The sequence below is a fragment of the Pan troglodytes genome, chromosome 19 (genome assembly GCF_028858775.2).
Source record: "Pan troglodytes isolate AG18354 chromosome 19, NHGRI_mPanTro3-v2.0_pri, whole genome shotgun sequence".
NCBI classification, from domain to species: domain Eukaryota; kingdom Metazoa; phylum Chordata; class Mammalia; order Primates; family Hominidae; genus Pan; species Pan troglodytes.
In genome coordinates, this window is record NC_072417.2 from 89,215,172 (window position 1) to 89,242,948 (window position 27,777).

General features: G+C 43.4%; 1 protein-coding gene and 1 pseudogene across 8 annotated transcripts in view; both read right to left on the reverse strand.

Annotated features, from left to right (window-relative positions):
- RNF157 (ring finger protein 157) overlaps positions 1 to 25,166 on the reverse strand; it is a 97,821-nt gene extending 72,655 nt beyond the window's left edge. For 3 of the 8 annotated variants that reach the window (XM_016932930.4, XM_016932936.4, XM_016932933.4), the window contains exon 1: positions 24,813 to 24,982. In XM_016932930.4, coding sequence (XP_016788419.2) covers positions 24,813 to 24,900 — 88 coding nt within the window. In that variant the 5' untranslated portion in view covers positions 24,901 to 24,982. Of the gene's footprint in view, positions 1 to 15,373; positions 15,496 to 23,938; positions 24,009 to 24,812 lie in introns of those variants that run through there. The other 5 variants (XM_063799326.1, XM_016932934.4, XM_016932931.4 and 2 more) reach the window with 5 other exon arrangements.
- On the reverse strand, positions 10,313 to 11,736 carry LOC468334 (activating transcription factor 4 pseudogene; annotated as a pseudogene).
- Positions 25,167 to 27,777: the final 2,611 nt, after the last annotated feature.

The window sequence follows — 27,777 nt, forward strand, 5'->3', positions numbered from 1 at the left end:
GGTCGCTTGAGTTCAGGAGTTCAAGGTTGCAGCGAGCTATGATTGCCACTGCACTCCAGCCTGGGTGACAGAGTGAGACCCTCTCTAAGAAAAAAAAAAAAGAAAGAAAGAAAAAAGAAAAGAAAAGAAAAGAAAAAAGGAAAAAAAGATTTATAGCAAACTAAAAAAAAAAAAAAATGAGATTCAGTACTTTGAGCCTGTGGAGAAGCCATAGGAAGGAAGACAGAGAAGAAAATTCTAGCAAAAACTGAACCAAACATTCATTTTTAAAACTTTCTACACAAGGAGCTTTAGTCTAGAAACATCTATTAAATAAAACAATGTGGATAAAATCACTCACCACAAAGTGAGGCAACTATTGAATTAAACAAGCAGGAAAACATTCTTTGAGAGTAATAATGCAACCCAAATCAAAGCAATCACTGAGGAACTACTGAAAGTCACCCATTAAAACTTAAAAAGACAAAGGGCAGCCATCTGATACAGTGATACAACAGCAGAATTCATCATTTAGGAAAGCTTAATTATCAATTATTTATGTCTGGCACTTGCTAGCCCTATTTTCCAAGTGCATAATTTATGGAGAGGAGAGGTACCTAGTTGCCTTAAGTAGAAGCAGCAATCTCAAATAATTTAAGTCATTTACTGATGAACTTCAGCAAGATATATTTTCTATGCATCAGGAATTATACATTTATCATATATTAGGTAAAATTGGAAAAGTTAAAGATGTTACACAGATGGATGGCTTGCCCAAATCATGAAAAAAGAAAGGGGGAGAAGAGAGTTTGCTGTCTGGAATTGTCTAGGTTGACCTCAGTGTGGGACCACTGAGTTTCCAGTACCTGTGAGATCTCAGGGGAGGGATCTGGGGCAGTAAAAATCCATGGATGATTGGCTTAGAGGTGGCCATGATTGAACCTAGCGAGAGAGGACCCCTAATGATTTGGGGGCTAAAGAGTTAAAGCAGGCAACAGGGTTCGATTAGAAATGCCCTTTTATGCCATAATATTAAAAGAAAAGAAATGACCACAAAAGATGTGTAGAGCTAATTGTAGTTTTGCCTTGCATTAAAATCAAGAATAGTCTGGGTGTGGTGGCTCACACCTGTAATCCTAGCACTTTGGGAGGCCAAGGTGAGAGGATCACTTGAGCCCAGGAGCTCAAGACCAGCCTAGGCAACATGGTGAGGCTCTGTCTCTGTATATTTAAAAATAATAATAATAATAATACTATGGTATATTCAGTCAGTAGAGTATTATGAAGCCTTTCAAAGTGGTGTTGTAAATCTATATCTATTGACATTAAAAATGTTCACAATATATTACAATTAGACCCTTGTCTCTACAAAAAATTAAAAAATTAGCTGGGTATGATGGCCCAAGCCTGTGGTCCCAGCTACTCAATAGGCTGAGGTGGGAGGATCACTTGAGCCCAGGAGGTCAGGCCTTCAGTGAGCCATGACTGCGCCATTACATTCCAGTCTGGGTAAAAGAGCAAGACCCTGTGTCAAAACAAAAACAAAAACAAAAACAAAAAACAAACAAACAAACAAACAAAAAACCCCATAAAAGCTATATAAGCTGTATACTTATAACTGGGAATGATTTTCTCAAAATTACAAAGTTGGCAAAATTGTTCTTACTTTTACTTAAAATTAGCTTGAACACCTGTTCAATCACTCAATAATTCTTTAGCAATATTAATTTCTAAACTTTTGGTTATTAAGGGGAAGATGCATAAAATGTGCAAGATTGTATGAATTAAAAAGAGCTCCCCAAACCTTCATCTATTTTTTGTTTGTTTTTGTTTTTCTGTAGAGATGGAGTTTCACCATGTTGGCCAGGCTGGTCTCAAACTCCTGGGTCAAGAGACCTGCCCGCCTCAGCCTCCCAAAGTGTTGGGATTACAGGTGTGAGCCACCGAGCCCAGCCATCCTCATCTGTTAAAAGGAAAAATAAATTTACTTATTGGTATTTCATTTTACAACCAAAAATTTGCTTTTTCCTTTCTTTGAAATGAACCCCTCTAGCAGCTTGCTTTCATTTAGACAAATGAGAAAAGCAAATCAGCCTTTTTCAGACTGAATAAAGCTTTCTACTTGCTCAGTCTTTCTAGAGGGACAAATTGGTGCACAGCTACGTATAGCTACTAGATCATCAGATACCAACACCAAACACATCAACAGTCCCCAAACAAGATGACTTTTAGACAGCTTATGCATATTTTTACTTCTTAACACAATGAACTGTGCTTCAAAATCAGTGGTGGGGGAAAAGAACTCTACTAAAGTACTTCTTTGCCTATTTGTTACCAGGAAAAACACGTCACTCACAGATAAACTGCAGAACTCAACTAAAATACACTCTTGCCTATTTGCTAACGGGAAAAAAACATATGTCACTAGTAGATAAACTTCGAGTGTTTCATTATTAGTGAGCTATAATTTATTAATCAAAACTCATATTCAGAATTCTTTGCAGGCTTTAAGAAGTCACATCATACACATATCTCCAAGATTATACGTAAACCGTAAGGTATGAGTGGGAAGGAGGAAGGGGAAATTAATGTTTAACAAGTACATAGTTTTAGTTTTATAAAATAAAAAAGTTCTAGACATCTGTTGCAAAACAGAGTGAATATATGTAACACTAATGAATGCTTAAATATGGTTACTATGATTAAATTTAACGTTATGTGTTTTTTTGCCACAATAATAAACACATAAATATCAAGAAAAAAAAACAAAAGGTATGAGCCAGAATGATCAACACTAAGACAAGTTCAGTAAAATGACTGACCTTTAAAGAAAGAAAGGCATCCAGGCAAAAAGTCAAAATTCTAGAGGGGAAGAAAATCGGTGTCATCAGACTTTTCAACAGAAACACTTTATGTCAGAAGACAAGGGAGTAACATTCTAAGGTAGTCAAAGAAAGAAAAGCCCCTGAGCTCATCTGAGGAGTCTACTAAGGAATAAGCTTCCAGGCCAAGCCCAGTGGCTCACGCCTGCAATCCCAGTACTTTGGGAGGCCAAGGCAGGAGGATTGCTTGAGCCCAGAAGTTCAAGACCAGCCTGGGCAACATAGCAAGACCTCATCTCTACAATAAAAAAATTAAAAAGTTAGCCAGGCATGGTGGCATGTGCTTGTGGTCCTAGATACTCGGGAAGCTAAGGTGGAGGATTGCTGGAGGTCAAGGCAGGAGTGAGCTATGATCACACCCCTGGACTCCAGCCTGGGCAACAGAGTGAGACTCTGTCTCAACAAAGGAAAAACAGGCCAGGCGTGGTGGCTCACACCTGTAATCCCAGCACTTTGGGAGGCCAAGGTGGGCAGATCAACTGAGGTCAGGAGTTTGAGACCAGCCTGTCCACCATAGTGAAACTTCGTCTCTACTAAAAATACAAAAATTAGCCGGGAGTGATGGCATGTGTCTGTAGTCCCAGCTACTCAGGAGGCTGAGGCAGAAGAATCACTTGAACCTGGGAAGTGGAGGTTGCAGTGAGCCAAGATCACGCCACGGCACTCCAGCCTGGGTGACAGAGCAAGACTCCATCTCAAAAAATAAAAAATAATAAAAAAAAAACAAAGAAAATACAGTACAGCTCTCAAAAAATAAAGAAGGGGGATGGATAGCAGAGAAAAAGCAGAATATGTTTGCTGACAAACTTTAGGTGTAAGTGAGAGTCAAAGGAGATACTTCAAATGCTGGAGTAAAGAGGAGAGGTGAGTGAAGAGGTTACTAGTTATATCCATATTATTCACAGTAGGAAACTAACAGACAAAAATAATAATAATAACAATTTAACAGTAGTATATAAAGATTAAATAAGGGTAACCATTAGAGAAAAATACAAACCTTCCTAAATCCAAAAAATACATCTTAAAAAAAGAGCAAACAAAACAGACTACATAGTGAAAGACTATATAAATTTTTACATATATTTATATACATATAAATATAACATAAAATGGCCAGCCTTAAGCCAAACGTATCAATCATATCAATAAATACAAATAGGCTTAATTTATATTATGCTACCATGCGTGTAAGGAAGAGTGGCTATGAAGATATATACATATCAATTAATATTTTTAAAACAAGCAATGTAAGGATAAATCATAATAATTTTAAAGTGATTATCTATAGGAGGAGGGAGGGAACGAAGTAGAAGAGACCAGACAGAAGGTAGATTTCTTTGAATACGCATTGCTTTATGTATCTACCACTGGAACCATGTAAACATTTTACATAATTATAAAATTAAAATTTCTGTAAAGCAATCCCTAAAAATCAAAAGTAAAGTGAAACAAATGAACCTAGGTGTGTGTGTAGTGGAATAACTACAGAAAGAGAAACTATTCCCAAGAACTTTAAGAGACTGTAATTTAACTGTACATCTCAATAGGAAAGAAAACTGCAAAAAATATATTTCAAACAGTTTACAGTAATATTATTGGTGACAGTATTTTCTTCTGAGAATGTGGCATTAAGCAGATGAGTAATTATGTGATTTTCAATTTTATCATACCTAGCGTATTGAGAATCAGAGAGAAAGTTAAAAAAAGCCAAGGTTAAACAAAAACCATATAGTCCTGAATTTGTATTAGAAATATCAATAAAAATGCATGATGTGTATTTTATCTTTACAAACAATGTTTCCTAGCTTGGGCCACTGAAAAGGCCTAGAAACATAGACCAACAAAGTAGGAGGGGGTGCCGCTAGCATCCAGCCTGTAAGTCTGCAAAAGTCATTCCCCACTAACAGGAACAAGGGCTCTTTGGAGGCCACATTCCAAGTCTGTGGCAGGAAATACACAAGATGGGACTAGAACATCTTGTCATACCAGATAACAAGGACACTCTCTAAACTACTAGGGTCATATCCAAGGGACTCAAGAGCTGACTTAAAGAGGTTCCCGCAGAGCAAAGATGGAATATATTAAGCTTCATCAGGATAATAAGGGCAAGGAATAAGTCTAAGTCAATGAGTTCGTAATGATATCTAAAAAAAAAAAAAAAGGTTACCATTGAAGGATGCTAGTAAACCAACTCATTATTTTGGAAACTAGCAATTAAAGGGAAAGCCTCAAGCATTTATCTTGCCTTTCCTATATGAACTGTACCTCTGGGTGAGTGAATAATTAATAGATGAGGGGAGGCCGGGTACCATGGCTCACACCTGTAATCCCAGCACTTGGGAAGGCCTTGAGCCCAGAAGTTTGAGACCAGCCGAGGCAACATGGCAAGACACTGTCTCTACAAATTTTTTTTTTTTTTTTTTTTTTTTTTTTTTTTTTTTTAGTTAGCTGGGCCAGGCGCAGTGGCTCACACCTGTAATCCCAACACTTTGGGAGGCCGAGATGGGTGGATCACGAGGTCAGGAGTTTGACACCAGCCTGGCCAACATGGTGAAACCCTGTCTCTACTAAAAATACAAAAATTAGCTGGGTGTGGTAGTGTGCACCTTCAATCCCAGCTACTCAGGAGGCTGAAACAGGAGAATCACTTGAACCGGGGAGGCAGAGGTTGTAGTGAGCCGAGATTGCGCCATTGTACTCTGACCTGGGCAATAAAGTGAGACGCTGTCTCAAAAAAAAAAAAAAAATTAGCCGGCTTGGTGGCAAGGGCCTTGGTCCTAGCTATTCAGGAGGCTGAGGCGGGAGAATTACTTGAACTCAGTAGGTCAAGGCTGCAGTGAACCGTGTTTGTACCACTGCACTCCAGCCTGGGCAACAGAGACCCTATTTCAAAACAAAAAGAAAAGGTAGATGAGGGAAAGTTTCTCTTTACAGAAATATTCTAGCTAATAAACAAAGAAGGAATGATAGGATTAGAATGTAAGTCTTAATAAATTAATAAATCATCCATTACCAAACCTCTCCCCCACAAAAAAAGACAACCAGATACATGCTAGTGACAGAAAATACAACAAAGTAGTCTTACCAAAGTAAGTAGCTTCAAATTTTAAAGCTTTAAAAAAAAATGAACTTGATCAAGCTGCTGAACCCGGTTAACCACCAGCTTATAGGGAATAAAACAGAACATGATTAATGAGAGTTCAAGGAAGCAACTGGCAAAACTCAGGCTGCAGAAAACCTTAACAAGAAAAATGACCAGGTTTCCTCAATGAATATATTGTAAGAGGGGAAAGTATGGCAACAGAAAATCCAAAGTACAGACTTTATTTGATTAAACCCTTTAATTTCCACATATTTTACTGTATACAATCAATAAAAACCAGGACTTTCTTGGTCCCAGCTATTGTTCATGCTCCTTCATTGGTTCTTCTAAAATAACTATAAGAAATAAAATACAAGGAAATAATAGATGTTCAAATCATATGGGTTCACAGAAGTACTATTTATAATAATCAAAAGGTGGAAACAAATGTCAAACAACAAATGGGTAAGCAAAATGTGATATATAATGTGTCTGACATACATCCTTACAACGGAATATTATTCAGCCATAAAAAGAAGTGAAGTTCTGATACATGCTACAACATGAATGAACCTCCAAAACAGTATGCTGACAGAAAGAAGCCAAACACAAAAGGTCACATACTGTAGTATGATTCCATGTATATGAAATATCCAGACAGGTAAATCCAGAGAGAGTAGACTGGTGATTGCCAGGGGATGGGGGCAGGGGAGAGTGGGGACAAACTGCTTAATTGGTTTTATTTTGAGGTGATAAAAATGTTCTAGAGGCCGGGCGCAGTGGCTCACACCTTTTGGGAGGCTGAGGCAGGTGGATCACTTAAGGTCAGGAGTTCGAGACCAGCCTGGCCAACATGAAGCAACCCCGTCTCTACTAAAAATACAAAAATGAGCTGGGTGTAGTGGTGCACGCCTGTAATCCCAGCTACTTGGGAGGGTGAGGCACAAGAACAGCTTGAACCTGGGAGGCAGAAGTTGCAGTGAGCTGAGGATCGTGTCACTGCACTCCAGCCTGGGTGACAGAGCAAGACCCCGTCTCAAAAAAAAAAAAAAAAAAAAAAAGTTCTAGAATAGAGGTAGTGGATTGTGCGACACTGTGAATGTTCAAAATGCCACTGAGTTGTTCACTTTAAGATAATTTTATGTTACGTGAACTTCACCTCAATTTTAAAAAATCATATGGGGAGGAAGAATTTGGCACAGTCAGGTTATAATGCTGTCATCTGAATTTTTATTTTAACTTCCAAGCATGTATCGTAAGCAAGATACAGAACTTTACCAAAATTATCCCTGATTTTCATCTGTAAGATATTCTCTTACGTCCATTTTTCAGTTGAGGAAACTAAGGATTAGAAGAGTTCAGTGACTCACACAACGTCCCACAGTTAAGAAACAGCAGAGACCGAGAGATGCAAGGTTTGAACCGAAGGTCTGGCTAACTCCACATCTCAACCCTGCACCTGTCTCTCCATCTGACAGTGGCAAAGAATAGCATGTGTGTGAGAGAAATGAAAACAAACAACTGTGTGTGTGTGTGTAAATGTAATGTCTATTATTTCATATATATGTGGAAGACGAGCCAAATGTTTAAGGTTCTTTTTTTTTTTTTGAGACAGAGTCTCGCTCTGTTGCCCAGGTTGGAGTGCAGAGGCCCCATCTTGGCTCACTGCAAGCTCCGCCTCCTGGGTTCACGCCGCTCTCCTGCCTCAGCCTTCCGAGTAGCTGGGACTACAGGCGCCCGCCACCATGCCTGGCTAATTTTTTGTATTTTTAGTAGAGACGGGGTTTCACCGTGTTAGCCAGGATGGTTTTGATCTCCTGACCTCGTGATCCACCCACCTCGGCCTCCCAAAGTGCTGGGATTACAGAGGTGAGCCACTGCACCCGGCCTTTTTTTTTTTTGAGACGTAGTCTCACTCTGTCACCCAGGCTGGAGTGCAGTGGTCCAATCTCTGCTCGCTGCAACATCCGCCTCCCAGGTTCAAGTGATTCTTCTGCCTCAGCCTTGCAAGTAGCTGGGATTACAGGCATGTGCCACCAAACCTGGCTAATTTTTGTATTTTTAGTAGAGATGGGGTTTCACCATGTTGGCCAGGCTGGTCTCGAACTCCTGACCTCAAGTGATCCATCCGCCTCGGCCTCCCAAAGTGCTGGGATTACAGGCATGGGCCACCATGCTCGGCCAAGGTTCTTTACAACATAAACAATACCTGACTTTTCCTTTTCCTGTACTGTAATAGGAAAAAAGAAAGAGGGATAATGAATTGATGATAAAATGCTTAACCATATAAAACCCAAATTTTTTTCTTTCTGACAAACAGGAATTGTAAATCAAACCCCTTAGTCTCAAAAACATTTTGTTTGCCACATCAACTTTAAATATTGTGTTTTACATATCTAGTGGAAGAACCACTAAGTTCAAGTTCAACGCACAGCCTCCCTGTTCAGAATAAAATACAGAATATAATGAAACAAAAAACCAAATAGACTGCACTGCCCAACTTTATAGTTTTGGAAACAAAAGCAAAATAACTCTGAACCTCGGTAAAAAATGTTAGAACATGCAGTGTTTTCAACACATACACAATTCATATACAACTTTGCAGAGCACCATCAGAAAGAAGTAAGTATAATAACACAGGGCAAGGCCCACACTGGCCAGAGCAGCTCCAGATACTACTCCTTAACATCTGACTTTATCTTAGTCACTATCAGCACTTTCTGGCTCTACAAGAACTCAGGGCAATGCAAAGGGAACTTGTATTACACTGAGGGAGCCCTACCCTATCAATGGCAATTTTTGAAGCGAAAGCCCAAAATCAATAAATTGACTTCAACAAAGGAAAATCAACTATTTGTTCCTTATAATGTGAACAAAAAAGAAAAATCTCATTTAAAATTCATTGTATTAAATAATTTGCCTAATCATTTTGAATTTAAGTTTTTGGGACATATTCCTAATACCATAGTGAAATTAAATATTGAGCAATGGGTTCCCTAAATTATGTCTGCCTCAATAAGATATTGTGACATTTGTTAGCAAACCACTATGAATTATAACAACATATAATAAAGGACAATTAAACCCATTTTCCATTCTTCTACAAATCTATGGAAATCTATAGGCTATGGGAATCCTAGTAAATTTTCATATATTTGAAAAAATCTTCATCTACATGACATTTCAATAACAATAAGCTTTAGATCACAAAAAGAAGAAGAAAACTAGAAAATTGCAAACACCTCTAAATATTCAGCTCAATTCTATAATGCTACAGTGCTGCTTTTGTTCTTCATTTTTAAGTTTTCCCCCTAGAGCAAGGGTGCCTAATCTTTTGACTTCCCTTGGCCACACTGGAAAAAGAAGAATGGTCTTACGCCACACATGAAATACACTAACACTAATGATAGCTGATAAGCTTAAAAAAAAAAAAAAGACAGAAACTGCAAAAAAACTCATGTTTTAAGAAAGTTTACTAATTTGTGTTGCGCTGCATTCAAAGCCATCCTGGGCCACATGTAGCCCAGCCCGTGGGGTGTGGGTTGTACAAACTTGCCCTAGAGCATATTTTTAATTATTTAAAAAATTAGGGCTGGGCGCAGTGGCTCATGCCTGTAATCCCAGCACTTTGGGAAGCCAAGGTGGGCAGATCACTTGAAGTCAGGAGTTCGAGACCAACCTGGCCAACATGGTGAAACCCTGTCTCTACCAAAAACACAAAAATTAGCCGGGTATGGTGGCGGGCATCTGTAATCCCAGCTACTTGGGAGGCTGAGGCAGAAGAATCGCTTGAACTTGGGAGGCGGAGGCTGCAGTGAGCCAAGATTGCACTACTGCACTCCAGCCTAGGCAACAGAGTGAGCCTCCATCTCAAAAATATAAAAATAAAAACAAAAATATTACATGTTAGGTGCAATGGCTCACAACTGTAATCCCAGCACTTTGGAAGGCTGAGGTGGGAGGATCACTTGAGCCCAGGAGTTCAAACCAGCCTGGGCAACATAGCAAGACTCCATCTCCACAAAAAGAAAAAGAAATAGAAATACACAATACATGTCCTTTGCCAAAAAAATTAGTATATATAAGTTAATAATTTAAAATTTAACCCTACTCCATAAGAAGTAACTCCACTATTCACAATTGGGTGTGGCCTTCCAGATTTTTTTATACATATACAAATATGTCCAGGTCTTCTTGTTCTATTATTTTTTTTAATTGAATGGACTATTTGAATGCACATATTGTCTGCATAATTGAATGCACATATTGATCTGCAAGTTGCTTTCACCTAATATACTGTAGGCATCTTTCTATGTCTGTATTTATGGCATGACCTCATTGTTTTTAGTGGCCAAATAATATATTTTTTTTTCCCTACAAAATAATTTATTGGAACACACAGCTACAGCAGACACTCTATGTACAAGCACGTTGACGCTCCTGACCTACCCTCAACTAGGGGACCCTTTTCTTCCCCCTTGCCTTGCGGACCTCTTCTATCAAATCTTTCAGGTACTGGATCTCCTTGGCCAGGGAATCCGCCCTCTCTTTTAGAGCCTCGTTCTTCTTTTCCAGCTCTTTGCACTCGCCAGTGAGAGCCTCCTGCTCCGCCCTCTTCTTCTGGCGGTACCTAGTGGCTGCTGTCTTGTTTTGCTCCATTTTTTTCAGCTTCTTATCCAGTTTCTCACCCTTTACTTTTGCTGCTACCATCTTCTCTCCAGGAGGATCGTAAGGTTTGGGGTGGGCAGACCCACAGAGAACACCTGGAGATGGGAGGCTCCTATTTGGAGAGCCCCTGGTAGAGGGGCTATGCTGAGGAGACCCCAGATAGGACTCTAGGCTCATACAGATGCCACTATCATTATCTGAAGGGGTGTCTTCCTCCTTTATGCACTGAGGGATCATGGCAACGTAAGCAGTGGAGTCTGGCTTCCTATCTCCTTTAGTGATATCCACTGCACTGCCCAGCTCTAAACTAAAGGAATGATCTGGAGTGGAGGACTGGACCCCTGGGGAAAGGGGAAGAGGTTGCAAGAAGGTGAAGGGGGCAACCTGGTCAGGTTTTGTTAAACTTTCTGGGAGATGGCCAATTGGGTTCACCATCTGGGGGGGCGCCTTATTAGTCTCCTGGACTAGGGGGGCAAAGAGGTTACAAGTGTCATCCAACGTGGTCAAAAGGTCATCTAGCATGGTTTCCAGGTCATCTATACCCAACAGGGCACCAAAGTCGAACTCCTCCAAATCCATTTTCTCCAACATCCAATGTGTCCCAGAGAAGGCATCCCTCTTGCTGTTGTTGGAGGGACTGACCAACCCATCCACAGCCAGCCATTCGGAGGAGCCCGCCTTAGCCTTGTCGCTGGAGAACCCATGAGGTTTGAAGTGCTTGGCCACCTCCAGGTAGTCATCTAAGAGACCTAGGCTTTCTTCAGCCCCCAAACCTGACTGGTCGAAGGGGGACATCAAGTCCCCCACCAACACCTCGTTGCTCAGGAAGCTCATTTCGGTCATGTTGCGGTGCTTTGCTGGAATCGAGTAATGTGCTTAATTCGAAGGTGTCTTTGTCGGTTACAGCAATGCTGCTGCTGAATGCCGTGAGAAGCGCCATGGCTTAAGCCGCTGGGGGGTGCCGCTGCAGAGCCTGGAGCTGTTGCTGCCGCTGCAAAGGCCAATGCTGCCACAGGCACTGCTGCCCCTAATATGCCATGGTGGCCGTGGACCCTGAGGGCGGGGAGGAGGGAAGGCGTGCACGTGCGGAGAAAACTACATCTGTGAGCAGGTGAAGTAGAAATGCCAAATAATATTAATAACCTCTTTGTTTTGTTTGTTTGTTTTTGAGACGGAGTCTCACTCTTGTCGCCCAGGCTGGAGTGCAATGACGCGATCTTGGCTCACTGCAACCTCTGCTTCCTGGGTTCAAGAGATTCTCCTGCCTCAGCCTCCCAAGTATCTGGGACTACAGGCACCTGCCACCACACTCAGCTAATTTTTGTATTTTTAGTAGAGACAGGGTTTTACCATGTTGGCCAGGCTGGTCTTGAACTCCTGACCTCAGGTGATCCGCCCACCTCGGCTTCCCAAACTGCTGGGATTACAGGCGTGAGTCACTGCACCTGGCCTATAATCTCTTCAGAGGACTGACTCTATAACAGCACTGTACTAGCAAGTACTACACGGGTTATTCTTCACAACCCTTTGAAGATGTTGCTATTTTCTTTTCATTTTATAGAAGAGGAAACTAATGCACAGAGGTTAAATAATCTGTCCAAGGTCACACAGATAGTAAGAGGTAGTGGCCCGGCATGGTGGCTCATGCCTGTAATCCCAGCAGTTTGGGAGGCTGAGGTGGGCGGATCACCTGAGGTCGAGAGTTTGAGACCAGCCTGACCAACATGGAGAAACCCTGTCTCTACTAAAAATACAAAATTAGCCGGGCATGGTGATGCAGGCCTGTAGTCCCAGCTACTCAGGAGGCTTAGGCAGGAGAATCGCTTGAACCCGGGAGGCAGAGGTTGCGGTGAGCCAAGATCGCCCCATTGCACTCCAGCCTGGGCAACAAGAGCGAAACTCCATCTCAAAAAAAATTAAAAAAAAAGAGGTAGTGTCAGGTCCCCAAATCTAGCTATATTTATTCCAGAACCTGTGCTCTTAACCATTATAATGTATTCCCACTGAATGTCCAGATTTAATTAACTGTTTCCCTACTGATAAACATTCTCTTTACAGTTTATGTTGCTTCCTGTTTTTTACAAATGGAATTCATAGATGTAGACTTTGTGGGGTTTTTTTCTAAAAAGAAATAAAAAAAACATTTATGGAATATTCCATTTCCCCCCACTAATTTAAATTCTATTCTTATGCTAAATATACTTAGATCTGGACTCTTCTATTCTGGACCAGTACAACATAGACTGAACAACGGTAGCTTCACAGCATTTAGAGAAAGGCACACATCAATGCGTCTAAATCCTTCCCACATTCTCAAGTCCCAACCCCAACCCTGTACCCTTCTTCCTTGTGGTGCTCTCTCAGAACCCTTATGCATTACAAAAGTTTCAACACCTAACAACTTCCCCATATTTCTACCCATACTTTCTTCCAGTCTCAAGGAGGCATTCCTCCTTTCCAAGGTTAACTTCTTCACCTGAGTTCTCATTCCCAACTGCCTCTACCTCACCTGAGACCACATCTGTAACCATCCTTCTTGTTTAACACTTGCGTTCCTCTCTCTCCACTGGCTTCTTACTTACCTCATCCTACAAGCATATACTGGTCTCCCCAACTCAAATAACAAATACCAAAAAAGTTCCATCTTCCATGGCTTACTAACCAGTCACTTGGGCTGGGCACGGTGGCTCACACCTGTAATCCCAGCACTTTGGGAGGCTGAGGCAGGTGAATCACCTGAGGTCAGGAGTTTGAGACCAGCCTGGCCAACATGGTGAAACCCCCTCTCTACTAAAATACAAACTTAGCCGGGCGTGGTGGTGGGCGCCTGTAATCCCAGCTACTCGGGAGGCTGAGGCAGGCGGAGAATCACCTGAACCTGGGAGGCAGAGGTTGCAGTGAGCTGAGACTGCGCCATTGGACTCCAGCCTGGGCGACAGAGTGAGACTCCATTTCAAAATAATAATAATAATAATACAAAAAAGAAAAACCATTCACTCACCCACCCACCCACCCACTCACCCATCCATCGATTCATCCTGTCCTTTCACACCACACATCCAGTAATTCCTCAAATCTTTACAATAGTTTCCACCCCTCTACTAAAACTCTTCTCTGGAACACCAACCAAACCAAGTCTTGTCTCACACTTCATTTACCTCTGCAGAATTCAACACTCATTTCTGAGGCTCTCTTTCCTCAAAACCCTGGATAGTTTGTGTCTCTTCTGCCTCTCACTTGTTTCACTTTTCGCCATAAAGATGGACATATCTTAAGGGTTCGGCCCTCTCCTCTTCCTTCACACTTTCTCTCTTCTTCACAGAATCGAAGCGAAGGTTTTGACTTACGAGAGAGCTGGATTTTATCCTGATGCTGCTGTCTATCAGCCTTGTGACCCAGGACAAATTATTTAAACTTTTTGAGCTTTGGTTTATTTGTAAAATAGAGACAATAATACTTCTTTCAACAGATTATTGTTGAGATCAAGTAAGATCACATGTGTATAGAAGCTGGCTAAGCCCAGTGGGCAACTGATAAATTTTGGCTTCTCCCTTCCCATACTCAACTCCCAAACCTTTGTCTCTGATCTTCAGCATTTCAGTCCAAATCTTCAATCACCTGCCATATCTTTTCATCCAGATAGCCCATCTTTGCCTCAAACTCAATCACCTTTTCTTCTGGAAGGAGGAGGAATCAAGAGCACTTTATCTGAAGAGCTGGCACCAGAACTCCTCTTAGGGAAGGCACTATCTTTTTGGAGGATGCACCTTAATGAGCTACTTAGAATGGAGAGTGGCACACTAAGGGTATGTATGGGTGCTTCTGTTGCTCCTTGATGGAACCTAAACTGCTTGTAATTTGTTTTTCTTCTAAGATATAAGAGTGAAGAGTCAAAAAAAAAAAAAAAAAAGGAAAGATAAGAGGAAGGAGACATTAGGACAAAGAAAGGCTGGGGTTGGAGAACTTAAAGAGTCAGTAAAACTTTAAAGTACTGTTTAGGGTAACCATGCTTATGACTCCTCTGGAGTTGTGTGCATTTCTATAAGGTACACCCCAACTCATCATTCCCCACAAATCATTAGTAAAATCTATATTCTGAATATATCATGTGAATGGATTTTTTTGGAGAAACTGAAGAATCGACTGATGTCACATCTGCAGTGGGGCAAAGACAGCAAACTGGATCATGGGAATCAAAATGATCATAACGTGAGTCCTTTGGCAATCCACAGAAACCTTTGAGGGGGCATTAAAATCCTCTATTCTGTGGTTTTGGGAAATAAGTGGGTTTCTGTCTAATTTCCCCGGATCTTGAGGCAAAGTAAAGCAACCAGCCGACATTTAGGACTCACTGCAAAAGCAGTTTCTGCTCCAGAATTCCAATTTCTGTCAATGGTATCTCACTTCTCTGGTCACCCAGGCTAAAAACGTCAGTCATCAAAGAAACAAAAACACTGAACATGTGCTCTATGCAAAGCATCCTGAGTCAAGACCTTAGCCTTTTCCAAGTTCAATTACAATGGGTTATCTTCTAAGAGTTTCCTACCAAATCTCTCTGCTTCCAGTCTCTCCTCCCAATCACTCATATTTCTTAAAAAGAGATACTGAGCCGGGCATGGTGGCTCACACCTATAATCCCAGCATTTTGGGAGGCTGATGTGGGTGGATCACGAGGTCAGGAGTTTGAGACCAGCCTGACCAACATGGTGAAACCCCATCTCTACTAAAAATACAAAAATTAGCCAGGCATGGTGGCAGGCACCTGTAATCCCAGCTACTCGGGAGGCTGGGGCAGGAGAATCGCTTGAACCCAGGAGACGGAGGTTGCAGTGAGCCAGGATCACGCTATTGTACTCCAGCCTGGGCGAAAGAACAAGACTCCATCTAAAAAAAAAAAGAGAGAGAGAGAGAGAGAGAAAGAGAAAGAGAAAGAGAGAAAGAGAGAGAGAGAGAGAGAGAGAGACTCTTCTTAGATTAAAAGATTTAATCTTTTTTTTTTTTCTTTTTTAAAGTTAGGGTCTCACTCTATCACTCAGGCTAGAGTGCAGTGACCAGATCATAGCCCACTGCAGCCTTGACCTCCTGGGCTGAGGCGATCCTCTTGTTTGTGCCTTCTGAGTAGCTGGGACTACCTCTGCCTCCTGGGTTCAAGTGATTCTCCTGTCTCAGCCTCCCAAGCAGCTGTGACTACAGGCACCGGCCACCACGCCCAGCTAATTTTTTGTATTTTTAGCAGAGACAGGGTTTCACCGTGTTAGCCAGGATGGTCTCGATCTCCTGACCTCATGATCCGCCCGCCTCGGCCTCCCAAAGTGCTCAGATTACAGGCGTGAGCCACCGTGCCCGGCCTCTTGCACATTTTTTAATTGGGTGGTTTGTCTCTATAATATTGAGTTGTAAGAGTTCTTAATATTGATACACATCCTTTATGTGATTTGCAAATATTTTCTTTCAGAAAGTGGCTTGTCTTCTCAACTTTTTACTGTCTTTTGAGGCCCACCACCATGCCTAGCTAATTTTTAAAATTTTTTGTAGAGATGAGATCTCACCACGTTGACTGGGCTGGTCTCAAACTCCTAACCTCAGGTGATCTTCTGGCCTTGGCCTCCCAAAGTGGAAGGACTGCTTGAGCCCAGGAGCACAAGATCAGCCTGGGTAACATAGTGAGACCCCATCTCCATTTATTTAAAAAAGAAAAAAAAAAAAGTCTACCTTCAATGCCTTTTGCTACCAAGAACCCCACCCTTTCAATTATCAAGCTCTTGTCTTTATTTTATCCAAAAGGCACAAACCCCTCTGTGCTGTTATTTTTAAGAGCTTTATTGAAGTATAATAAACATGGCATAAAATTCATCCATTGAACAATTCAATTATTTTGGCAACCATCATCACAATCCAGCTGAAAACATTTCCATTACCCCAAAATGTTCCATCATGCCCATTTACAGTTAATTCCTATTCTTATTACCAGCCTTAGGCAAACACTATTCTGCTTTCTATCTCTATAAATGTGCTTCTTCTAGCCATTTCATATAAACAAACTCATACGATATATAGTCTTGCATCTAGTTTCTTTCCCTTAGCATAATGTTTTTGAAGTTAAATCATGTTGTATAGCATGTATCAATAGTTTATCCCTTTAAATTGTTGAATATGGCCAGGCGTGTTGTCTCATGCCTGTAATTCCTGCACTTTGAGAGGCCGAGGCTGAAGGATGGCTCAAGACTAGGAGTTCGAGACCAGCCTGGGCAACGGAGTGGGACCCCTGTCTTTACAAAACATAAATTTAAAAAATTAGATGGGAGTGGTAGCATGTGCCTGTAGTCCCAGCTACTTGGGAGGCTGAGGCTGGAGGAGTGCCTGAGCCCAGGAGGTCGGCGCTGCAGGGAGCTATGATCGCACCACTGCACTCCAGCCTGAGCACTTAGAGCAAGACTCTGTCTCTAAAACAAAAGCAAAGAAACAAACAAAAAATTAAATCGCTGAGCAGTGTTTCATTATATGACTGTACCATGAAATAAACAATGGATTTTGTTTATCCATTCACCAGCTGATGTACACTTGGATTATTTCCAGTTTCTTGGCTATTATGAGCAATGCCGCTATGAACATCTGCATCCATGTCTTTGAGTGTACATATGTTTTCATTTTTTTGGACAGATTCATAGGAGTGGAACTGCTGAATCATAAGGCAAATTTATGTTCCACTGTTTAAGACACTGTCCAACTTTCCAAAGTGGCTGTACTATTTTACATTTCCCATAGCACTTCACAAAGATTCCAATTCCTCTGCATTCTCAACATTTGACACTGTCTGCCTTTTCTATTTTAGTTATCCTAATTCTAATAGGTGTGAAATGGTATCTCATTGCAGTTTTAATTATATTTCCCTAATGGCTGCTGATGTTGAGTATCTTTCCATGTGTTCATCAGCCATTCCTACATCTTTTTCAGTGAAGTATCTATTGAAATCTCCCATATTTTTTTTTTGAGACACAGTCTTGCTCTGTCGCCCAGGATGGAGTGCAGTGGCCCAGTCTCCGCTCACTGCAACCTCTGCCTCCCGGGTTCAAGTGATTCTCCTGTCTCAGCCTCCCGAGTAGCTGTGACTACAGGCACCGGCCACCACGCCCAGCTAATTTTTTGTATTTTTAGCAGAGACAGGGTTTCACCGTGTTAGCCAGGATGGTCTCGATCTCCTGACCTCATGACCCACTTGCCTCAGCCTCCCAAAGTGCTGGGATTACAGGCGTGAGCCACCGTGCCTGGCCTCTTGCACATTTTTTAATTGGGTGGTTTGTCTCCATAATATTGATTTGTAAGAGTTCTTAATATTGATACACATCCTTTATGTGATTTGCAAATATTTTCTTTCAGAAAGTGGCTTGTCTTTTCAACTTTTTACTGTCTTTTGAGGTGGTAATGTTTTTAATTTCGAAGAAATCCAATTTACTATTATTTTTTACTTGTATGGATTTTGCTTTTGGTGTCACATCTGAGAACTCTTCGCCCAATCCAAATCAAATAACATTTTTCTCCTATGTCTTCTTCTAGGGGTTTCATCATTTTTGCATTTATGTCTATGATCCATTTTTATTTTTTTATTAGTGACAGGGTCTCAATCTGTCACCCAGGCTGAAGCGCAGTGGCACAATCATAGCTCACTGCAGCCTTGAAATCCTAGGCAAAGCAATCCTTCTGCCTCAACCTGCCGAGTAGCTGATATCATGCCACCATGCCCAGGTAATTTTTTAAAAAAATTTTTGTAGAGACAGGGTCTCACTCTGTTGCCCAGGCTGCTCTTGAACTCCTGGGCTTAAGCCATCCTTCAGCCTTGGCCTCCCAAAGTGCTGGGATTACAGGCATGAGCCACCATACCCAGCCCCATTTTGAAAATAGCTTTGTGGAGATACAATTTATATACCACAGAATTCACCTATTTAGTGTGTACAATCCAGTGGTTTTAGTATATTGACCGTGTTATACAACTATTCACCACTATCTAATTTTAGAACACTGCCATTATCCCAAAAAGAAATCCATTAGCAGTCACAGCTCATTTCTCCCTCTCCCCAGCCTCTGGCAGCCGCAGGCACAGCCACTGCGCCACTGCCACTAATCTACTTTCTGTCTCTGTGGATTTGCCTCTTCTGGGCATTTCTTATAAATGAGATTATTCAATAGATGGCCTTTTGCACCTGGCTTATTTCACTGAGTATAACATTTTCAAGGTTCATCCAGGTTGTAGCACATATCAAATCTTCATTCCTTTTTATTGCCAAATAATATTCTATTGTGCAGACTTACCATATTTTATTTATCAGTAGTTCTATTCATCGGTTGATGAACATTTGGGTTATTTCCACCTTTTAGCTATTATGAGTAATTCACGTGCAAGTTTTTATGTGAATGTATTTTCTTCATTTTTCTTGAGCGTGTACCTAGGAGTAGAACTGCTGAGTCATCTAGTAACTAGCCATCTGAGAAACTGTCAAACCGTTTTCCAAAGTGGCTGCCCCATTTTACATTCACACCAGCAGGGTATGAGGGTTTCGCTCTCTCCATATCCTTACCAGTACTCGTCATTATCATTTTTTAAAATTATAGCCATCCTAGTGGGTGTGAAGTGGTATCTAATTGTAGTTTTGATTTGTATTTCCTTGAAAGTTAATAATGATCATCTCTTCATGTGCTTATTGTCCACTGTATATCTTTTTTGGAGAAATGTCTATTCAAGTGCTGTGACCATTTTTAATTGGGTTGTCTTTTTATTATTGAGCATATGAGTTCCTTATATATTCTAGATACAAATTCTTGTCATACCTATGATTTATAAAAATTTCTCCCATTCTCTGGGTTCTCTCTTTTAACTCTATAATCCATTTTGAGTTAATTTTGGTGATGTAAAGAATAGGTCTGAGTTCATTTTCTTTTTTGCTCATCCCAGCATCATTTGTTGAAACCACTATCCTTTCCCCATTCAATTGTCTCAGTACTTTTGTCAAAATCAACTGAAAATAAATGTAAGGATTTCTGGTTCATAACTCTGTTCCACTGATCTATATGCTCTTCATTGTGCCAATACCACACTATCTTGATTACTGTGGCATTATAGTAATTATATGCATAGTAACTTTTAAAATAGGGTAGCGATAGTCCTCCAACTTTGTTCCTTTTTCAAAATTGTTTTGGATATTTTAAAGTGTCAAACTGTGCCAACCAAATAATTCCTTATTTTGTAGTAAGTTACTTTTTTTTTCTTTTTTTTTTTTTGAGACGGAGTCTCGCTCTGTCGCCCAGGCTGGAGTGCAGTGGCACGATCTTGGCTCACTGCAAGCTCCGCCTCCCGGGTTCACATCATTCTCCTGCCTCAGCCTCCCGAGTAGTTGGGACTACAGGCTCCCGTCACCATGCCTCGCTAATTTTTTTGTATTTTTAGTAGAGACGGGGTTTCACCATGTTAGCCAGGATGGTCTTGATCTCCTGACCTCGTGATCTGCCCGCCTCGGCCTCCCAAAGTGCTGGGATTACAGGCGTGAGCCACCGCGCCTGCGTATTTTTAAGTGTATGGTTTCAAATCTAATATTAAATTGATACTCCTAAAGCTAGGAGAAACTTACATTAAAACTTTTATAGTTATTCGACAAAGACTTATTATCCATGCCTTTAAAAACTGTTCTTGCAATACGAAAGACCCATTTGACAAGAATATGTGTACTCTAAAATAACAAAAATTTGGAGAATGATGATGTAGACAGATGTGATACATCTATGGCCGGGTGCAGTAGATCACTTCTGTAATCCCAGTGCTTTGGGACCCGGAGGTGGGAGGACTGCTTGAGACCAGGAGTTCAAGACCAGCCTGGGCAACACAGTGAGATACTGTCTCTACAAAAACTTTAAACATTAGCCAGGCATGGTGGTATGTGCCTGTAATCCCAGCTACTGAGGAGGCTGAGGCAGGAAGATCGCTTGAGCCCAGGACTTTGAGGTTACAGTGAGCTTTGATAACACCACTGCACTCCAGCCTGGATGCCAGAGTGAGACCCTGTCTCTAAAAATAAATTATTTAATTTTTTAAAATCTACAATCAGTTGACTTTAAGTAAAGGAGATTATCCTTGATTATGTAGGTGGGCCTCTAGTCAGCTGAAGGCCTTAAAAGCAAAAACCCGGGTTTAACCAAGCTAGCTGGTCAGGACTCTGATTACCATTCTGAATTTCTGTAGTAGGTTTACTTCTTAAAGACTTCAGCAAAACAAATTATTCCTATTTTCCAACTTGCCCAAGTATGTGGAGGGAAACAAACTAGATTTATGAGGTACTGCTTTATATAAATTAAATTGTCTTTATATTATGCCTATTTCTTCCTGGATAGAGAAAACAGGCTTTTATCAATGTGGACTTTTATCAACGTGGATACTTCTGTCAAAAGATGAGCTTCATAAAAGCAACCATCTCTGCAAAGCCATACCTTTCTTTGCTAAACAAATGATCTTGGGCTTTTAAAGATGCAAAGATCTTAGAGAAGCATGTATGACTTCTAACTCAAAAATTACAAAAGTACATCCAAATACAGTAGAACCGTGCTCTAAATTGCTTTCTATGCTAATGTAGAAATGCTATACAGAAACTCCCACCATACTTTCTATTACTTAAATGATTAATATTCACACAATTATTAATAAACCTAAAAATCACCTAATGCATAACATTATTCATTGTTGCACTGTTTGCAATAGTAAGATACTGAAAAAACAACTCACAGATGTTTATCAACAGGAGACTATGTAAAAAAAAGATGGCATATGCGTGTAGAGGAATACTATATAGTTGTTAAAAAGCACAAAGAAACTTATCAAATATGAGACAATATAAAAAGATCTCCAATATCTCTGAAAGCAAATAGAGCAAGGTGTAGAACAGTCTAATAGCATGCTATGCTTGCATTTACACAAGAAACTCTAAAAGAATTCCAAAGAAACCAAAAGTGGTTACATGGGATGGGAGGTTTAGAGGGAGGAAGGAGAACCAGGTGGATGGACAACAGCGGTGAGAACAAGGCTTTCACTGTACATGTTTTCATTCTTTTAAAGTTTGAACCATGTGACTATATTACCTATTCAAAAATAAATAATTCTAAATAATTTAGGCTATTTATTTCTATCTACCTCTATTTAAGGATAGAAAAAAGCTACAAACCCAAGTCTCAACTTGAAATCTGCCATTCTTGATAGGATTTAAATGTTTGTTTCAATGTGCATACAAAACTAAGAAGTTCCATTAAATATACTAGGAAAAAAGCAATTTCAGCTGGACACTGTGACCGTCATTACGAGGACAGATGATAGTGTTTCTTTCCGAAACAACTGTTCCACCGGCAGTGCAGGTCTAGCCGCTTTCCAGCGAGCCAGATAGTGGTCTCAACTTAACATTCAAACTACAAGGTATGTCATCTGGAGAAAGCTGACTCTGCCACTTGCTTTGTTCCACTGTTAGTACTCAGGATAAGGAGACTTCTCAAAATCAACCCAGGCTGATTCCTCTACAGGGACTTCAATTATGACACGAAATAGCCTTCATTCCATAATCATGGAATGATTGTTTTAAGTCTTGTTTTTTGAGTACAAGTTCAAAACCCAATTCCTTGAGAGGTAGAGGCAGACGGTATAGTAGGAAGAACACTAACTGGCTGAGAGACCCTGGCCATACCAATTCATTTCTCTGGGTCTCCATTTTCTTATCAGTGAAATGAATGGGAGGCCAAGGCAGGAGGATTGCTTGAGACCACGAGTTCAAGACCAGCCTGGGCAACATAGTGAGAGAGTGTCTCTACAAAAAACTTGCCTGGGCGTGGTACCTCACACCTGTAATCCCAGCACTTTGGGAGGCCGAGGCAGGCGGATCACCTGAGAGGTCAGGAGTTCAAGACTTGCCTGGCCAATATGGTGAAACCCCATCTCCACTAAAAATACAAACAATTAGCCGGGTGTGGTGGCAAACACCTGTAATCCCAGCTACTTGGGAGACTGAGGCGGGAGAATTGCTCGAACCCTAGAGGCAGAGGTTGCAGTAAGCCAATATTGCACCACTTCATTCCAGCCTGGGCGTGACAGAGAGAGACGCTGACTCAAAAAAAAAAAAAAAAATTAAACATTAGCTAGGCATGGTGGTCATGGCCAAACTCTGTCAACGGTTCCTTTCAGGACTAATACTGTAATCCCATAAAGAGCCAGGTCAATTCAAAGATCAGAAGAAAGGCAATGCCTCCGTCTAGAGCATATATGCAAGCTCACATGTTTCAAATACACAAAGGTTTGCTGACAGAGACAGGATGTTCTGATTCTATTTTCTATGTTTTAGCTTCAACAGAAATAATGTGGTCCACTTGCTGTAAAGACTTCTCTCATGTGTAACTTCTGATTTAACATGAATTACAGTTTTACAGTTAAACTTTGAAAAGACTGGTAGAGAGGGGAGGATTATTTATTGAGTGTGCTAATTAACAAAAGTTTTGGTTTGGTCTATTGTCTTTTTATTATCATCACCCAAGATTCATACTTGTACAAATATGCTTTGGGGAACAGCCTTCCAGAGGTTTACCTATGTTAAGTCCCACATGTGAAAGAGCGGTGAATACTTTCCTGAGGCAGCAAACACTATTGAAAATTCCAAGCTCAGCAAAGTATGCTCCATATTTTGATCAATAAAAGCCATGTGGTTTAAGAAAAACAGAGCCCACAAATACTGCTGCATATTTTTGTCTATTTTAAAAAGTTTTCCTCATGCCGCCCTAAGAATATTTTTGTCTATTAAAAAACAAAATCTATGCCTTGGTTAGCGTTGATTTTATGTAGTCATAATCAGTCAGAGCTTTATTAAAATACTAACGACCCACAGCTTTATCTTAGACCTTTCTAAAACAATTCTTCATCATATTCATCTTTGCAAGGATTCATTCTTTGGCACAAAAGCAGTGAGAAACACAGCTCTGGCAGACACTCTGCAGGGATGCGGGCAGGTTCATCGTCTGGCCCCTGCTTTCACCTGGCAGACACTGGACACACTGCTGAGAAACCAGCTCATCTCAGTATATCTCTATTCTACCAAAAAGAGACGAGGCTCTGCTCCAATTCTGACACCTCATTCCGAGATCACCAAAATCTCCATCGGGTCCTAAGCAGACAGAATGTGGCAGCCATTCATCCTCAGAAGTCTTGAGAATAAAATTAAAAGTAATTAATTAAAATAAAACTACTTGCAATTAAAAGTAAACACCGGCTAGGTCATGCAATTCATACTGGCCGGCGCTCACATAACTGAACTACCTTCTTGTGATTCTCTGCTTTGCTGTCAAAATCCTCCTCCACGTCCAATGCTGATACCACAATCCAGAGGCTAGAGACATTTAAGTGAAGGGATGATTCTAATAACAAACATACTTCTATACGTTTCCAATACCTCTGCCCTGTCCCAGAGCTGGTCCCACTCCAAAACCCAGGCTTGCCACTATGCTAGCAAAGGGGCAATCCGAGTGACTCTGATACTCAGATTCCCAAACATTTCTGTTACTTTCCACCACCCCCCCACTCCCCCCACCCCCCGGCTTCTGACAGCCTCTGCAAAAGCACCAGCACTGCAAATGCCTGTTTGGCTTCCATCCTTCAGCAGGCAATGGAAGCTTTTCCAGGAGAAACCTAATTCTAACCTTTCCAGAGGCCAGGAGACGGCAGCGCAGGGATAGCACCTGGCGCAAGTGCCTGTTTGGATGCCGAGGTCGCCTCCCTCGCGGCCCTCGGACCCCGCGAGGCAAGTAGGCTTTGGGCCGGGCCGGCCGGGTCCGTGCGGGGCGCCGACCTCGCCTACGACGCCGCAGCCCCGCTCCCCAGGAGCCTCAGTCCCTGCGGGCACGCGTCCCCGTCACGGGGCCGATTACAATGGAGGCCGCTCCCGTCCTCCCGTGGAGGGGCTCGGTGCCCTCGGTGACCCTGCTAGACCCGGCAGGACGCCCCTTAGGCTAATTCGCCCGGGGCGGGGGAGACCTCGGCCTTCTCGAAGACCTCCCGCGCTCGAAGACCGTTTCGGAGCGTCCGCAACCACTGAGTCCCCGAAGACCCGCGGGGCCCCCTCAGGCCGTCCCGACCCAGACCCCTGCCCCTGCCCCTCTCCCTCCTCGCGGCTGCGGCGCCCGCCCGCCCTCACCGGACTTGGGCGGGTAGCGGTACACGGAATTAGACGGGATGTCCACCTCCTCCACGCCCGCGTGCTGCCGGCTCGTCAGGGCCCCCATGGCCGCTGCGGCTGCAGCCCCGGCCCGGCCCGGCCCGGTGCCCGCGCCGCCCTCCGCGCTTCACCGCGGCCGCCCGCCCCGCGCCCGGTGCGGGGGCCGACTGCCCGCCGCGGCCGGCTCCGCTGCGGCGCTGCGGCTCTGGCGGCGGGGAGCCCCCGGCGCGCCGCGCACCATCCTCCGCCGGGCACCGCGGCGGCGCCTCTGCCAAGGGGGCTGCCGGGCTGGGCCGGGGGCGCCGCCGCCGCCTCAGGCCGCGTGATGTCAGCGGCTGCTCCGCGCGGGGACCGCGGCGTCCCCAGCCAATGGCGAGGCGGGGCGGGAGCGCCCGCGCCGGAGCAGCCAATGAGCGCGGGACTGCAGCAGGAGCCGGCGGCGCGTGCCTCGCGCGGGGAGCCGCGGCTGGACTCGGCGCGCGTGGACGCGGCCCAGGGCCTCGCGGCGGGGGCGGGGGCGGGGGCGCGGCCGGGTGCCCGCGGCGGGGCGGGGCGGGACCGGCCGGAGCTGGGACCCCAGGAGACGAGCGCTGCACCGGGCCCGGACGCGTCGCCCCTCCGCGCCTGTTTATCCCGGCTCGGATTACCGCGCAGGGAGCCGCCCCCTCCCGCGGTCCGCGAGGACTGGCCGGGAGCTCGCTCGCCATTGTCCCGGGCGTCCTAAAGCGGGCGGTCCCCGCTCCGCTGCTCCCGCGCCTGGAGGAAGCCTTCCCAACCCCGCCCCTCAGCGTCTGCCGGCGGAGGTCTTCGGAAACCTCATGCAGGAGGGTAGGGAGAGGGGTCCCACGGTGCATTCGCATGTCTCCTGCCCCATGTTAATGCTGGTGACCGGCTAGGAAGATGCCGCCTCCCTCTCACGTGCGTCTATTCAAAGCGCTCCCAACTCTACACGTGCTGTTTAAGGCTCCTTGTAGCCCTAAAGTTAGGAGAACATCGACTGAGGATAAGATCAAGACATTCAGCCTCTGTCTGTATCGTGGAAACGGGACCCCGGAAACTTTGGAAAGGCCTGAGTGCCAAGAGAGTCAACGCAGGCGAAAGCGAACCGGGCCAGGCAGAACCGGGGGCTCCTCTTGATAAAAACACAACAGTGGGAAGCTTGGGCCGGCGGAAGACGTCATTCCATTGCTTAATTACAGACATTTGTGTTTTAAACCTTCTATTTTCTTTGTGGGTCTGGTGTTTTTTTTCCTGAGAGTGGACTGATCAGCAAACATTTCAACTGCTAGAACATGACTTTCACAACTTTTCAACAGTGTTCGAAGTACAGTTTGGGGTGTCTGGTTCCCTTGATTAGGTTTGTAAAGCTATTTTACGGAGTCTAGGTCTTTCCTGGTTATATTTTGTTTTTGTTTTTCTGTGTTTTGAGACGGAGTCTCCCTCTGTCGCCCAGGCTGGAGTGCAGTGGCGTGATCTCAGCTCACTGCAACCTCCGCCTCCTGGGTTCAAGGGATTCTCCTGCCTCAGCCTCCCGAGTAGCTGAGACTACGGGCATGTGCCACCACACCCGGCTAATTTTTCTACTTTTAGTAGAGATGGGGTTTCACCATGCTGGCCAGACTGGTCTCCAATTCCTGACCTCCGCCCCCCAAAGCGCTGGGATTACAGGCGTGAGCCACCGCGCCCGGCACATTTTGTATTTTTCATTGCCGTCTTTTCAGCAGCAGCCAACAGACCTGATGCTAATTGCCTTGATTTCCTCCAGGGTCCTCAGGATGGTGGGAACACATCCCTGTCATTTATATTGGCTGCTGCTAACGAAGGCTTGGGTTACAGGGCAAGTCCCTGCCCCGGCAGCTTCTCCCAAGCACCAGAGCTCTCTGGCAGAGTCCCTGGTCCTAACTACTCCAGGGCTTTCAGTCATCCCTGTGGGAGGGAACTGGTGTCCTCCTCCATACTCCTTTCAGCACACACAGGCCCTACCTTGTAACTGCTGGGTAAAGGTAAAATGCAAATAAGAATCTAGAACCACCTCAAAACACAAGGCCTTCGACACATCACAGAGTAAAATGTTGCCTTATGCTCCTCGGCTCTGTTCAGAAGCCTTGGTTCTTCCTGCCCTCGGCATTTTGTAAAGGGACATCCCTTCCCTTTGTGGGTTTATCCATGTCTGAGAGTTTCTTCTGCTTAGCCAGGGCCAGGCAGGGATGTGGCTTAGTCAGGCAGCCCAGTCCTGTTGCTTATGGGGTGTCTCTTCTGGTCCCACCTTGGCCTGACCCTGGGAAGCCAGCTTCTCCATCTTGAATAATACTCTCCAAGCCTAGAAGTTGGTTCCTCCTCCCACGAAGGAGTCATGAGTCCAATGCTTAGAATAGTAAAGAAAAACAAGGCATAGCACAATAAAATTAGTGGATATTTATGGAACACTCTATGTGCCAGGCTGTTTTAAACACTTCACACGTATTAAAGCATTCAACCCTCCCAACAACCCTATCAAATACATGCTATTTACACCCCGATTTTACAGTCGAAGAGAATGAGGCACAGAAAGAGCACTAGACTTTGAGTTGGACAAATCAAACCCCTAAGCAGCTATGTAACTTTGACCTAAGCCCTTAGAAACTGTCTCCGTTTCCTCCTCTGAAAATAGCCCAGTCTCCAATGGTTATTGCAAAGATGCAATAAGTGAATCAAGACTCTTTTGTTTTGTTTTGTTTGTTTTTGAGACAGAGCCTCACTCTGCTGCCTAGGTTGGAGTGCAATGGTGCGATCTCGGCTCACTGCAACCTCCACCTTCCGGGTTCAAGTGATTCTTCTGCCTCAGCGTCCTGAGTAACTGGGACTACAGGTGCCCGCCACCACGCCCGGCTAATTTTTGTATTTTTAGTAGAGATGGAGTTTCACCATGTTGTCCAGGCTGGTCTCCAACTCCTGACCACAGGTG